Below are 15740 nucleotides of genomic sequence, written 5' to 3' on the forward strand. Positions count from 1 at the left end.
GTAGCAGTCCTCCCTGCTTTAAAGAAAGCTCTTGCCTTAAACAGTGGGCTGCTTGAGGCTCCCTTAACTCCAGCTGTAGTTGCTGAGGTTTCTCTGCAGCTGAACTTTGTGAATTACCAGCAGGGGGAAGGCTTGGGTTGTCAGCCAATTCATGCAAAGAGACTTCTTGGAAAAAATGAGCAGGGGTTTGCAAAGAAATGACTGCAGCTTTTGTACATACAGGCTTGGCTGAGAGTACAGTTTGGTGGGGGCAGGGGGGTTGGCTGGTTGGTACCTAATCAAAGGTTAGGCCTTCAAGGGAAGGGAACTGCTGACAGCTTTAGGCAACTGCAGCATAATCTAATTAGCACAAATGAAGAATGCTCTGTACCCCCTAACTGCTGGTTCATGTACTGCTTTTAAAATGTGTTGCGAATTGCTAGAACATTAAGCTCCTGTTGACAGAACTCTGTTCTGGATGGTCCATGCTGTAAGTCTGAGGGGGGACCCTAAACCCCTGCACTTACGCATCACTGAGGTGCCATCCAGGTGAGTGCTAGTAAGGGCTTTGTCAGCTCAAAAGACCTCAGGATATACAAATACTGCTTGGAGGAGTTACCTCAAAGTGCAGGTAAGGAACAAGTCTTCCTTGCCTCAAGCACTAGGACATGACTGAGTTATTGCTCATTTATGCCAGAAGTACAAAGGGTGAGCAGCTGTTTTTACACTGGGTAAACTACAGCCAGGCTGGCCCATCAAATTGAGGGAGCAGATTCAGAAGGTGCCCATTTGCCCCCAGAATGACTGCAGGAGACAGACTGGTCATGCACATGCAGGAGCTAGCACTAGGTAATGACACACAAGCAGCTGCTGTGTAACAGAACAAAGACAACTTAGTGTTGCTTTTCACTAAGAGTAGGAAACAGATGTGGTAGATAAATCTGATCACATCTAGTCTGAACATTGGCGCACATACACCTTGTGAGGTCTTGAGCAAATCCCTTGTACACCAGTGCCACCTCTTGGATTTTGAGGAAAAACACTTTAACATCCTAACTTTTCAAGTCCCAGGATCAGATGAAAATCTCAGCTTCACAAGTTTATAGTGCCTGGGTGCAGGGGGAAAAAATCTGAAAACTTGACCTCTAAAGGCTCAAGACAAATAAAAATCATGCTTTTTGACCACTGGGGTTTTAGCAATGTTGTTTCTATCAAAATGGAGATACTCAAACCCTCCCCCAAGGTAAGACTGATGTCCAGTGCTCTATGCTAAGAACCTGAAACAAAAAGCTAGCTTTCACCTACCCTTATGAGACTGGCATAGTTACACTGCAAAAAGTTTTCTTTATAGTGAGATACCGAAGAGGAGTTACCTCTTCTTGTAAAATCCTAATGATGAGAAGGTGCTAGGTTTTACCTTGATGTAGCAGGTTGAAGGGGAAGAGACAAGGCTGACCACAGCTAGCTACATTAAGGTTAAAACTACAGGGCTATTTTACAATCAAGACAGGTAACTCAAGTTAACTATCTCAGTATAAACAAAACTTGCCCTGAAGCCAGAGAGAGGGTACAGTCCAAGCCTTGCCTGCTGTCTGTTTCTAGCACCACATGGGTCCAGAGCCATGCTTTGGCAGTCAAAAAACATAATTGCAACAGTGCTGCAGCTACTTTCCATGAGTCTTTTGGGTGGAACTTAATTTCTCCACAGCCACTCTCCTGCCTTCAGTGCCAAGTGTGCAGGAGAGGTACTGATTGTTACACAGGCTCGGTCTCAAAGTTAAACTTAAATATCCTCTGGAGGCTTCCCAAAGAATTGTAATGTACTGTTTGGGGACTGGTGTCTCTTTTAACCCTACCTGGTTCTGAAGCTTGGAGCAAATTAACCCCAATACTCCTATAGACCTAAGAAACTGAACATCTGATGTTTAAGGTTAACAAGTGCTTGGCTACACATCTGGTCAGGAACCCTGCCAGTTTTGGCACCCTAGGTGGCAGAAGGTCCTGCCCCCAAAATACCACCCCAAGAGATGTAGTGGAAGGTCTTGCCCCCAAAATACTGCTGACAACTAGGGCAGCCAAATATCCAGCCGCTGCGGTCACCGCCCCCCAAATGTTAGCACCCTAGGTGACCACCTAGGTTGCCTACTGGGTTGCACCAGCCCTGCATCTGGTAAGCAAGCAGGCCTGGGGGATTGTAAAGGACACTAGATCTGTAACTAGGGAGAGGCCTATACCACTCAACCCACCCTTCAGAGCTAAATCCCCCAACTCAGGCTGTAGACAAGTTGCATGGCTTCGGCAGCGTCACCCTACAGGTGGTTCTATCCAAACGAGGGGAGCCTACAATGAAGCAAATGCCCAAACCCTCTACAGTTCCTACTCTTTAACTGCATGCCTATGTGATATAATGTGGCCCCTGAGCAATTCTTCATGTGTAAGGTGCACTTTCACAAACCTGTGGGGAAGCAAGTTTTCTTGCCCTGTATGCTCAAGACACTGAATAAGTAACTGCCTTTCTTTACCTTGCAGGATTCAATAGTAAGTGTTACAGTTCTAGGAGGGTGAGATTAGCAAGTCCCAAAGTTGGCTTCTCTAGCATCTCCAAGGAGAGCTCACAGGGCAAGGCTTGGGGAAAAATTCAGTAAGACCAGATATGAGGAAGATATCTTAAAGCAGGGGTCAGCAACCTTTCAGAAGTGGTGTGCCAAATCTTCATTTATTCACTCTAAGTTAAGGTTTTGTATGCCAATAATACATTTTAACATTTTTAGAAAGTCTCTTTCTATAAATCTATAATATATAACTAAACTAGTGTTGTATGTAAAGTAAATAAGGTTTTTTAAATGTCTAAGAAGCTTCATTTAAAATTAAATTAAAATACAGAGCCCCCTAGACTAGTGGCCAGGACCTGGGAAGTGAGTGCCACTGAAAATCAGTTTATGTGCCGCCTTCAGCACCCGTGCCATAGGTTGCCTACCCCTGTCTTAAAGGTTCAGCTCAGCATGTAAAGCAGTGGGGCTGGCCTAATTTCCAGCCCTTTTGAATTTCACTGAAGTCACAAGATGTCTTGTTTCACTGGATATTGGTTTCTTGAAGAGAAATGGGCATAGAAACACACACCAACTTCATCCTGCTACCAAAATAGTTTTTGAAAATTAAAAGGTCAATTTATTTAGTAATCAGCTACAGATTCAATTGAAGACAGCCATTACAAATATTAGTTACAATTCAAAGCATCCTTTCTCATCCATAAGATTTGGGTACCCTGACTCTGATTTGTAAGCATGTGACAGAGTTGGATGTTACAGCTAGATCACACACTATAAATAGGAGTCTTTTTTCTAAAAGTCTGCCTATCAAACTTTGTCCACACAGTAACTAGAATGCTGTTAATATTAGCGCTTATGCTAAAGCACACAAAGTGAGCATAGTTCCACTTTCCCTTCCATTTTTAGGTGGTGCCAATACTGGAGGGTATTTTGGAACAAGGAAGTTGACTGGAAGGGGTCGGAAGGAGGGGAGATAACAGTATCAACCCAAGCTCTGAGTAACCTTTCAATTTACTGGAACTTGAAGATAAAAGCAGAGTTCAGGGAACTTTACTGTATATATAAGGGAGCATGTAAAAAGTTGCATGTTTTGCATGGATGAGCATGACATGCTGGGGACTTGCACCCATTTCTCATACTGAACAAGTCACCACTGCGCCATTAGCATTGCAAATTGAAGAATTCCAATGTGTACAGTTCACAAAGTTGACAGAACAGCTGTAACCCAAGCATGTGGATGCAGTAAAAAGGCCGTCATACAGACATCCAATACCATGTTAGTTTTCACTGATCTAGAGAAATGGATTCCTTCCACCCGACCACAATTAATCTCAAAGCCCTTCCTCATTTCTCACCAAACCCACAGCTGTAGCAGTACACAGCAAAACCTAACACAAGACTGGAATGATACAAAGGCTTCTAAATGGTATTTTGGATCAACGGACAACTTTTTCCCCCTCTCAAAACTACTTTCAGCTCTGTCAGTTCCCCCAGAATAAGGGGGCATAAACGGAACAGCAAGTTTAGGAGAATTGTGCTGGAACAAGAGAGGCCTAACTGCCCTTGCTGTAATGGGGAGACGCTTCCTCCTTTCTTTAGGGAACAGAGGAGGGGTTGGTCTAATGATTCATCTGTACTAACTCTGCATTGCCATCTGCAGTCCCTGCCTTTCCCATATGAATAGCCCATTCCGCTGCCAGGAAGGAACACAAATGCACACGGTGTCCCAAAGGAAAGGCGAGAACATTGCAGCCAATCTTCTGAAGCCACATACAACGTTGTCCTGTTTTATAATAATTCATTTCCATCTCTGGTATTTCTAAGGAGCCTATTACAAAGTCTCAGCATGGTACTGGCTATTTTTGGCTGAAATCAAAAGCCAGTACATGGGTCCCAACAAAGGCATCACCTCAGTTCTCCATCTAGTTCGCTACTGCCCTCAGCAGCACCCTTTACACACTGATCTCTCTGAAAGGAAGTTTTAATCTTTGGCTTGGAAAATAAACAGTAGTAGTTATGATATAGCACCTGTTCAATCCCTACACTGAAGTAAAGGTTAGTATTATCATCTCTCAAGGAAATAATGGAATAAAACACATAGGAATGTATTATTCAGACCTCCCATTCCTCTCACCCCAAAATAGTTAATTGTGCTTGTTGCCTTCAAACAATTGATCAAGATAAGAAACAGCAGCAGATCTTCAGCAAGAAGGCAGCTGCAATCAGACCATAGTAACCTTCTTTGATCTGAAGCTCATTAGTCATATTGCAGCAGAGAGTAGACAGGGAAGGGTTTCAGTTTTTCTGCCCCTTTCAGAGATTTTAACTCTATGACCACCACACACTCTAGGACTTCAGCCTTCAGCTTCTTCATCAGCTCACAGGCTGCACACATGGTACCTGCACAACAGGGACGTTAAGCAGAGAGAGTTACAATCACTCCAAATATTACAAGCAGACAAGGCACACAGTCTTAGTTCCAACTTTAAGCCATTGCTAATCACATGGTTAGAAGTATGCAAACAGGTAACTTCTGATTTTCAGAAAGTGTCAGACAGCACATTGCAAGCCAAGAATGAGACAGTGGATTCCAACGTGGCTTTTATGTTTTTTTAAACCAAGCTGAACTCTGGCAGGCCTTAGGGCAGGGATTTCAGGTACTACAGTACAGTTATTCAGACACAATATAAACCGCTGCATCCCTCTCCCCATAAAGTCACAAGGACACTTTTACAAAGAGGTTCTGTCCTCTTCAAAGCAGCTTTAGCAGAGAACACCCTGAGGATAGAATGAGCAATACCAATTAAAGCACAACTACACATGAAGCAGACTTAACTAAGCAACTGCTCTTACCTCCAGTCGCAAGCAGGTCATCAACGAGGACCACCTTCTCTCCCGATTCCAAGGCATCGCTCTGGATTTCAAGTTCAGCCTGCAGGATTGAAAAGGCAACTTTGTTCTAGTCTCACTTTATAGTGCACTGCTTTTCAAAATGTTAGTGTGTTGCAAAATGCAGATATCACATTCATCAGCAATAATGAAATCCTGACTTTCAACACCTAAATACACAGGCCTCAAGCTAAAGGAGATCTTTAGAGTCCCAATCGTGCACACTAACACAGTGTATTCTATTCCTTTTGTTAGATAAGCTCTCCCAAAACAATAGCCAAAATGGGACTGGAACTCCTGTATGTAATACACTGGCCTAAGCATGCATGATCAAAACTCTTGTAGTTTTGGTGCAGAAAGTCCCTGGTTTCAGCCCTTTAGTGTCTATATATGTATATGCAGCCAGCCATTGAAGCATCTTTTTTCTGTCCTCCAAGAGAGATGAACCCAGTCTACCTAAGGACTGACCCATGCAATGCTTATGACTACCACAGTACTTTGTACTATGCAAGGGAAGGCTTGCCTCCATAGTATTCAGCAGCATTAGTTAGCTAGCTAAGGCAGAGTTATCAAGTCTATGCTACATTTCTTCCAATAAGGGCCAGGCATGAACCCAGCTGCTGTGCAATAAGTGTTTCCTGCTTTAAAACCATAAAAAAAGAGCATTTACTGAAACAAGCAAGAGTGGGAAAAAGTAATGGGGATCTTCATGCAACCCCACTTCTTTCTTTCTTTTCCACTGGCCTTTCTCCAGAAGCACAGGACTTGCTGTCAGTCCTTTAGCTAGGTTCCTCAGAAAATCAGCAGCCATTAGTTTTTATGCTCAGTACTATTAATAATACATACACTCAGATTCAAGCCTTTTCTCCAAAGATCTCAGAATAGTTTGCAAAATTAACTCTGTTAAGCCTCACACCACCCCTATGAGGTAGGAACTAGTCACTGGGCACAACCAGAATGGAATTTAGAATGCCCGACTCTCCATGCTGTGTTCTCATCACCAGCCCCAGAACGGCTACAATGGCTGTGAAAATCTCTAGCACCAAACATTATTAGATGGGCTTCACCTCACCACCATCCTCATCCCCAAAGTAGCTCAGTGAGCTCAACAAACAAGATATTAGCAATTACAGCAGTGTCCACCAAGGGTTCTCTTCTGGCTATTACCTGGCCATATTCAAGAGCGTATGAGACAGATTCTGTGGGACCCGGAAGCTTCCCCTTTTTTCGTATTAACACACAGCCAATTCCTAGTCTCTGTGCCAGAACTGGGCCAAAGAGGAAACCACGAGAATCCAGACCTATGGAAAGCAGAGCAGCAAAAACACGGTTAACAAAGGGAAACCTTCAGCTTTCACTCTCTCTGCAAATGTTCAATTTTTCTGTTATCTTCCTGTATTCAGGGAGTCTAGCAGCTATTTGTACTGACTTGCAATCCCACCTACTTTGCATTGTATACACAGACTTACTATGAAACGCAGCCCGGAACCTGGAGTTCCACATATACCACCAGAGTATGTTAGGAGCTCCCTCTATTGGTTTGTGAACCGGTTCTTGTCTGTACTGATAAGAAATTAAGTCTCAGTATCAATTCAACTGTAGGGCCAGAAACCCAGTATCACATCAGGATGGGTTTATATGATCACAGCCATTAAGAACTGAACAGAGTCCACTAGACTCATTGACATTGGGTTATTGTCAAATCATCCCCCTTTCATTCAGTACTTATTATTCTCCATGTCCTTAAACAACATGTTCGTTGGAACAGTGCAGTTATCTCCACAAGGCACAGCTATAGTTGGTCTGTAACCAGTCATTCTGAGACAAGCAGAAAATGGAAACACAGCTTGTGTCTTTGCTATTTATATAACACTAGACCTGGCTTAAAGGCAAGTTATAGACTAAGGAAGACAGAGTAGTAATTCACTTATGTTGGCTAATTCACTGCTTATTGCTATTAAATCTTTTTAAATAAAGGAAATTATTGCCAAATATTTGAGTATGTTCAATACTCAAAACAGCACGTCAGAAAACTAACAAGAAATAAAATCGCCATCACACTATAGTGTTATGTAGTTTGGTACAGAATAAAATGTTATGATAAACGGTCATAATGTTGCAATACCATCTTTTCTGGCTCCTCAAAGGGATTGTTTCTGACCATGCCATCTCTGTATGAATGGACAGTAATGTTCTGAATTGTATTTTACAGAAGTTTCACTAAACATTTATCATGCTACCCACCCGCAATGAAGTCGATCTGTGGATAGCGTGTCTTCAAATGAGCTTCCAAAATATCAATCACAGTCCTGAAGGCTATAGGATCCTTTACCAAAGGGGAGATATCACTAAAAACAGAAGAACAAAATGCGTTTTCCCTGGAACCTGAAAGCTACATTACACAGATCAGAGCCCACAGTTTACCCTCTCCATGTAGAAACCAAGCTTCTTAAACATGTGGATTTGAGTCCTCACTCCATTTCCAGGAGTTCATAATAGCTGCAAAAGGGGCTATTTACAAGATCTCTTGAAACAGTGGTTGGACTCAGCACTGAGTGAAGAAATCTAGCTAGCAACTGCTGCTACGATTCCCTAAGCACTTGTAGTCTAACCCTTTTTTCAGATGCTCAGAACTTTCCAAAGTGTTCACACTCCAGGCTGAGAATTTCCAGATGGTGACTTTTTCTGAGAATGTCTGAGCCAAAACAATTCAGATGTTTTGAAAGTGTGTGTGATGGAAAAATACATTATAATGAAATCCATACTTTTTTAATAAGAGTTCTAGCACTGACACAGCTATTAAAAAAAAAAAAGCTGAAACAGCCCTCATTAAGAAATGCCTGGGCATCTGCAAACTGTTTTTTTATTTCCAGAGATATAGCCCATACATATACCTGACCAACCTCAGGCACAACTGATAAGGTGCTCAGATAAGAACATGCTTGGGAGAGAGTTTGGCCCCCGACTCTACAAAGCTACACACCGGTTCAGTTTCACACCATATGTGACTTGGCTGCTCCCTGACCAAGTAACTGCAGGAGCCTGTGGGTCATGGGCCGTGCCCGAGCTCAGCTTCAGTGCACCGGGCAGAGGCGGACAGGGGCTGCCTGCTGCAGAGCGTTCAGGGCAAAGGCCAGCGCAGACCAAGGACAAAGCTAGGCAGGCCAAGTGAGTCTACCCCAGTGCCAGGGCAGCTGGACTCTGCAGCTGTGCCATCCATGTGCCAGAGCCAAGCTTCATGCTGTTCCCTAGTGTGCATGCTGCACCAGTGTCATTGCACAGGGCTTCTCCCCCACACAACCTGTCCTGCCCCCATGTCCCTCCCTCATCACCCTCTGACCCGCCCCTCCCTCCCTCCCTAGTCCCGCGCTCCCTGCCCCACACTTCCTCCATCACCCCCAGCCCCCTTCACTCCCTGCCCCGCCCCTCCCCTCCCTCCTCCTCCCTAGTCCCCTGCTCCCTGCCCCACACTTCCTCCATCACCCCCAGCCCCCTTCACTCCCTGCCCCGCCCCTCCCCTCCCTCCTCCTCCCTAGTCCCCCGCTCCCTGCCCCACACTTCCTCCATCACCCCCAGCCCCCTTCACTCCCTGCCCCGCCCCTCCCCTCCCTCCTCCTCCCTAGTCCCCCCGCTCCCTGCCCCACACTTCCTCCATCACCCCCAGCCCCCTTCACTCCCTGCCCCGCCCCTCCCCTCCCTCCTCCTCCCTAGTCCCCCGCTCCCTGCCCCACACTTCATCACCCCCAGCCCCCTTCACTCACTGCCCCGCCCCTCCCTAGTCCCCTGCTCCCTGCCCCGCACTTCCTCCATCACCCCCAGCCCCCTTCCCCTTATCTTCCCTAGTCCCTCACCCCCTTCCTCATCACCCCCACCCTCCACTCCCCGACCCACCCTCCTCATCCTCCCCAGCCCCCTCCTCTCCCTGCCCCACCCCCTCCCTAGCCCCACACACCTCCTCCCTCATCACCCCCCGCCCAGCCCCGCACCGGAAGAGCACCCCGGGGGCGGGGAAGTCCGGGAAGGCCCGGACCCGCTCCTCCAGCAGGCGCCGCCGCGCGCCCAGCTCCCCGCTCATGCTGCCGCCTGCACCTCCGGCACTGCGCAGGCGCCCCTGGGGGGAGACGGGAGAGTGCGGAGGAAACCATTGCTGGAGGCGGAGGGGGGAATGCAGGGGAGACCATTGCAGCTAGAAGTGGGGGAAGCGTGAGGCGGGCAGACCGTTGCAGCTGGAAGGGGTGCGGGGGGGAGACCATTGCAGCTGGAAGGGGAGTAAATGTGAGGGGGGAGACCATTGCAGCTGGAAGGGGAGTAAATGTGAGGGGGGAGACCATTGCAGCTGGAAGGGGGAGGGGTGTGTGAGAGGGGGAGACAGTTGCAGCTGGAAGGGGAGTAAATGTGAGGGGGGAGACCATTGCAGCTGGAAGGGGGAGGGGTGTGTGAGAGGGGGAGACCGTTGCTGCTGGAAGGGGCGGAAGTGTGGAAGTTGCTGCTGGAAGGGGTAGAGGGGAAGCTGGGGGCTGTTGCTGGGGCTGTGGCCCTGCACTGTCAGCACCTGCCCTCCCAGTGGCATCATGAGCTCACATCTATGGGTGCCCCGTGACAACGTCCTCAGGGTGTTTCCTTCCCTTCCACCATGACCATGAAGACACTGCCACCCACAGCAGTAGGCTGACACCTGCACGTTGTCATGCTGTCACTCCTGCTGTGAGGTCACTGTGACAGCACTAGGACGTCACTCCCTTCCAGCCACCCCGTGATGACACCAGCACTGGACGGTCACTCCGGTGATGTCACACACACAGTGACCTCATGACACTGATTCCGGCCACATCACCTGCCTGCTGCTATGAGGTTACACCTGTGATGCCACCTTGCTGTCCGCCCCTGCCATGACACTGTTCACCTTTATGCTCTGTGCCAAAAGAAGAGCAAGTCCTGCTACAGCAGGACCCGCTGCACCACGCAGGCAGCCACTTCAGCAGAAGCAACACAGCACTAACTCCGCAGCATCTCCGAGAGGAGTCTGAACTTGGTTCTGGCTTTAAAAAACAGAAAAGAAAAAAGTTACCAGTTCAAAAGCTCAGGATGACCTGTCACTTTCGCCCTCTACCAAAAGTCAGCCATAGTTATTCAATACCAAGCAAACCCATTCCCTGATCTGCCACAGGCTCTACCCTGCTACCTCTCTCACCCTCTCCAATGCTTGATAAAATAGGTCACAGCATGACCTGAACATTAAGCACAAACTAGTACGTCCTGGAGTATGCATTTTGTATCAGTTAAAATCTGTTGTTTCATTTGTGTAAACTGGAAAAAAATCAAGTAGAAAGTGTGAGGATGCGCAGTTCTGGGCTAATGACTTGTGATGCTGGCAGGCCAGATGCCAGCTCTTGTAAAGTCTGCAGGCATTAGCTAAGAACTGACAAACTCACAGCAGGTGCCCAGATCAGGTCACTCGTACATTAGTGACAGGTTTCAGAGTGGTAGCCGTGTTAGTCTGTATCAGGAAAAAAACCAAGGAGTACTTGTGGCACCTTAGAGACTAACAAATGTATTTGGGCATAAGCTTTCGTGTGCTAAAACCCACTTCATTGGAACAATACATTAATTAGTGTTGCTCGAAATAGATATTAGTCTTACAAGAACATATTTAGTGTTTAGACACTAAAGAATGTTTGTAAGTTGCGGCATGCATTAATCTTATTTGTAATATCTGTATTTTACCAGGCTATGAGGAAATATATACATTTTGCTTTATAACTTTGAAAATGTTTGCTCTAAACTTGTGAACTCAGATAGGACAAGTGTGTCCCCCCCCAAGGACTATCAAAATCAGATGGGCCATCAAGGAACATTGCAATACAAAGGATTGGTGAATGGCCCTATCACACCTTGGAAATGCTACATGCAAGGAAGCTCATCCTATGGACTTGGAAGCTGAATGAAGGAAATGAAACAGACACACAGGAAAATGTTCCATCTCTTTGTTGTTTGAACTCTCACGGGGCCAGAGACACTAAACTGAAGCCAGAGATTTCTATGGGTTACTTCTGGGTCTGCTCTGAAAGACACTTTGAATTGAAAGATCACTACAACCCTGTCACTCTTAGGATTTAGATTGCAACTCATTTGTGTATATGTTTGCATGCTTTAACCTGTAAGTAATTCTTATTTCTTTTTCCTAGTTAATAAATAAGTTAGTTTATTACAGGGTTGGCTACAGGTGTTGTCTTTGGTGAGAGATCTAAGAAACAAATTGATCTGGGGTAAATGACTGGTCTCTTGGGCCTGGGAGCAATTTTTGGTGTAAGTGACCATTTATCACTAAGTCTAGCTTGCCTGGCTGGAGAGAGAGACTGGAGAGTCTAAGGGGACTGTGTGTGACTCCATGGTAAGACTGTCACAGGGATCCAGGAGTTTACATTTGTCACCACCAGTCTGGAATTTTTGCCCTGCCTCTTGACAGTCTGCCCTGAGGTTGGCACTCACTGTCCATGAGCCACTCCAGACAGCATTACATGGCTCAGCATCAGCCCACTCCAGGGCAGAGCATCCTGACATCAGACTCTTAACTCCTGTTTCTTCTGCAGCACGTTCAAACCTCAGCTAACTAATACAAAGAATATACTAGCCGAGAGACTTAGATTTATAGATTTCCCATTGCACTGACAACAAGCCTATTGAATAGCCAAAAGATGGTCCCTGGGCAGCCTAGAGCAATGACAGGTCCCAGTAGGCAGGATTCTCTTGTTGCTGATCCTAACTTGCCACCATCTTTGTAGCCTTAGGCAAGTCCCACACTTTAAAAACACACAATAACTGTGGCGTATGTTGTACAAGTAACAGAAAACACGAGGAGTACGCAGCTTTACGACAGATTGCTGAGCAACAGCACCTATTGAATTCCTGGGAGCAGGTGGGCCCAAGCTGCCTGCAACATCAGAAGGCCCCTCACTTACTCAGCCTAAAGGGAGGAGCCCCTAAACTCAGGGTTCACATAAAGGCAGGGAACAACAAATGATTAAACAGGGACAGAAGTGAGGGTCACAGGGTCAAAAGCAGGGAGCCAGAGGGGGACACCGAACAGATCCCTGGACAGGGCCCACTGCTCCTCGGAGGCGTCCAGGAGCCAGTAGACATGGCCCAGAACTCTGCCTGGAGGCGGTACCTAAGGAAGGAACGGAAATAGGCTGCAGTCACAGAGCACCTCCCCATCCAGCAAACTCCTCCTGGTATGGTGGACAGCCACCTTGGCCAGCATCAGGACGGGGATGAGGAGGAGTTCTCGCGACTCTGCGGGGCCACGGATGGGATGTGCATAGAGTAGGAGGTGTAGGGAGAGGTGCGGCCAGAACCTCAGGAGAAGATTCTAGAGGAGCCAGAAAAGGGGCTGCATCCTGGTACACTCGAGGTAGATGTGTGCCAGGGTCTCCCTCATGCCGCATAAGGGGCAGGTGTCAGGGAGGAGGGTGAGCCACACCAAGTACACACCCGTGCTCACAGCTCTGGGAAGGAGCCGCCAGCCGATATGCCCAGCAGGCTGCAGGCCCAGGGTAGGATACAGACTGGCCTACTGGGGCTGCTCACCCGGCCAGCGCAGATGTTAGGAGGTCCTGCCCCTTGGTGACGGAGTGGGTCATGAGGGTGAGGAAGTGAAAGGATGGAGCATGAGCATGTACAGCTGTGTCCTAGGTGTGGTTCAGAAACAAACTGGCTGCAGGTCATGCAGCGAGCTCAGGTTATGCAGGGGGACCGGCTGCGGGAGGGAGGACTCAGGGGCAGAGACCCGATGACAAGATCCAGAGGGCCAGGAGTGAAGGACAGGTGGGAAACACCCTCCCAAGTAAAGTCCGAGGGGTGGGTGGTAAGGCTGCCCTCTCTTCCTGCAGTATGTGTCAGGGAACATGAAAGGTGGAAAGACCCAGGGGATCCCCCCCCCGTTCATAGTCTAGGAGGTCTCCAATCTGGGTGGTACCTGCCAGGACCAACCTCTGGCACACCAAGGGGACTCCACCACCTATGCACCAAGTTGGGGGCTGTATAGCACGGACTCTGCCAGGATGCGATGGTCACAGGGTCCAAAGCAGGGAGCCAGAGGGAGACACTGAGCAGAGAACCCTGCTCTGCACTACTCCCCTTTCCCCCACAATGAAAGCAACAAGCACCACAGGCCCAGGAGGTAACAAAAATGGTATAGCCACTCAGTCCAGCAGCAGCAGCAGCTCTGTCTTCCTCCTCCATGATGTCAGCAACAACAGGGCTCCCAGGCAGCAGCCGGCCAGCGAGGCAGCAAGAGGGTCCTGGCCAGGTGGGGATGTGACGCAGAGTAACTGCAATTGGGCCAGGGCTCTGATCACTGCAACGCCAATTAGTCCACAGTGCAGCTGACTACGGGACCTGTGCCCAATGGATAGACAGAAATGGGCTGGAGAAGGCTAATTATCTCATTAGCCCAGATGGCACAAGAGGCACAGGAAGGAGCTGTAAAGGGACTGAGAAGCAGCCAGGGGTGTGCCTTGAGAGACCTCTCCTCTGTCATGAGCGGAGGGCTCGATTCCACGTTACTGTTGGGATGAGGCTGCTTAGTCTGCAGAGGCGGTGAAGACGAACGCTAAATAAATCACACAAGGGGTTTTACTGGAAGGTCTCCATGCCGTTTGTGGGCTAGCCAGTAGGTTAGGAGCGAGTCAGCCCTGCCCAAACTGGCTACTTATGACCAATTAAATGAAAGCAGGCTGGAGCAGACCTGCTGCAGAAACACCGGGTCGCATTGACTTCATTCAGGGATGTAGCAATACCAGTGGTTGTCAATTAACCGAAGAGTCATGCGACTTGCTGTCTAGACTCTGCAGTTTGCTGTGGCCAAATTGCCTTCTGGTATGTATATCTAAAGAAAATGGTGTTTGTTTTTCACAGCCCTTTTATATCCCATAGGCAGCAGTCCCGTTTTGCAGGAAGGTGCAAATCAGGGTGTGCCTACACAGGAAGTGAAGCCTCCAGGAAAAGAACGCCATGGTGATTTGTGACTAGGGCACGATGAATTAAGACACACAGCGCATAGTCTGCACCTGGCTTTAGTCTGTCTTCATCCTGGTCTAGGGTGACCAGATGTCCCGATTTTATATTCAGGGCTTTTTCTCATATAGGTGCCTATTACTCCCCAATTCTCTGTCCTGATTTTTCACACTTGCTGTCTTCACCCTGTTCTGGTCCTATATGACTTCTCCCTCAATATGGATATCTGACTGCTCTAATCAGACATTCTTGGTGCAACCCCCTGGGGGAGATGTACACCACATACTGCAGGCTACACAGCTGTATTTCCTATCTATTCCATACATGGAGGGATATGGACCCGCTTTGGCAAAGTGACAAAAAGACACCTGTTTTAATTACCGCCAGGCATTACGTGTAAGCCTGGGGGAAGCTGAAGGTCAATGCAAAGGTTGTCCTTTCTGAGAGATTTATGTTTCTTAGAAAGCGCTTTATGGAGAGAGAGAGACAACAGCAGGAGAAGGTCAGTGTGGGTTATTTTGATGATAGTTCCCATTAGGAATAGGACTTTCCCAAGTCAAATTAGCTTATCTGCCACCAGCAAATCCTCTCTGCGACCGCTGGCCCAAGTCAACCAGCCCTTCAACAACTGAAGAAACAAACACAGATCAAGCACATAAAACTTTCCATTGGAATGAAGGCTTTTCAGCTCTCTTGTTAATTCCTCTAGATGGATCAGAGGAGTTTGTTTTGCTACTTTACCAACTGAAGTACAGTGTAGTCAGCAGGACCGGCACCAGGGTTTCTGACGACCTAGGCGGACAGCCATTTCGCCGCCCCCCGCGGGTACGGTGGACCTACCGCAGTCATGCCAGCGGACGGTCCACTGCTGGAAAAGGCTCCGGTGGAGCTGCCGCAGTGATGCTGGCGGGCGGTCCGCTAGTCTAAAAGCTCCGGTGGACCTGCTGCAGGCATGACTGCGGTAGGTCCGCCGGAGCCTTTAGACCAGAGCACCGTCCGCCGAAATGACTGCGGCAGCTCCACTGGAGCCTTTCCAGCAGCAGACCGTCCGCTGGCATGACTGCGGTAGGTTCACCGGACCTGCGTGCCGCCCCCCTGGCAAATTAGTGCCCCCCCAAAATTCTGGTGCCCTAGGCCATTGCCTAGGTCGCCTAAATGGTAGCGCCAGCCCTGGTAGTCAGCTATTCCAGCATCTTGGCTGCTTTCTCAGCAGAAAGAAATTATTCAGGTAATTTTCCTGCCCACCAGGGATAGCAAACTGGCTAGAACGTGGGAGCTCCACATTGCAATATGCCATCAATGCAAACT

The 15740-nt window shown here is 48.0% G+C and overlaps 2 protein-coding genes across 4 annotated transcripts in view; both read right to left on the bottom strand.

Annotated features, from left to right (window-relative positions):
• Window positions 1–3121: 3121 nt before the first annotated feature.
• Window positions 3122–9521, bottom strand: APRT (adenine phosphoribosyltransferase). Its single transcript, XM_030582194.1, has 5 exons — window positions 9404–9521; window positions 7662–7765; window positions 6585–6718; window positions 5382–5460; window positions 3122–4928 (listed from the first exon to the last, which is right to left on the bottom strand). Exons 1-5 carry the CDS (start codon window positions 9490–9492, stop codon window positions 4786–4788), a joined length of 549 nt encoding a protein of 182 aa, XP_030438054.1. The 5' UTR covers window positions 9493–9521; the 3' UTR covers window positions 3122–4785.
• Window positions 7681–15740, bottom strand: part of GALNS (galactosamine (N-acetyl)-6-sulfatase) — an 89347-nt gene continuing 81287 nt past the window's right edge. Inside the window, exon 15 of one of the 3 annotated variants that reach the window (XR_004002854.1) lies at window positions 7681–7765. The gene's annotated coding sequence lies outside the window, so the exon portion shown is untranslated. Of the gene's footprint in view, window positions 7766–10392; window positions 10457–15740 lie in introns of those variants that run through there. The other 2 variants (XM_030582191.1, XM_030582192.1) reach the window with 2 other exon arrangements.

Source organism: Gopherus evgoodei, chromosome 12, assembly GCF_007399415.2.
Source record: "Gopherus evgoodei ecotype Sinaloan lineage chromosome 12, rGopEvg1_v1.p, whole genome shotgun sequence".
Lineage (NCBI taxonomy): Eukaryota > Metazoa > Chordata > Testudines > Testudinidae > Gopherus > Gopherus evgoodei.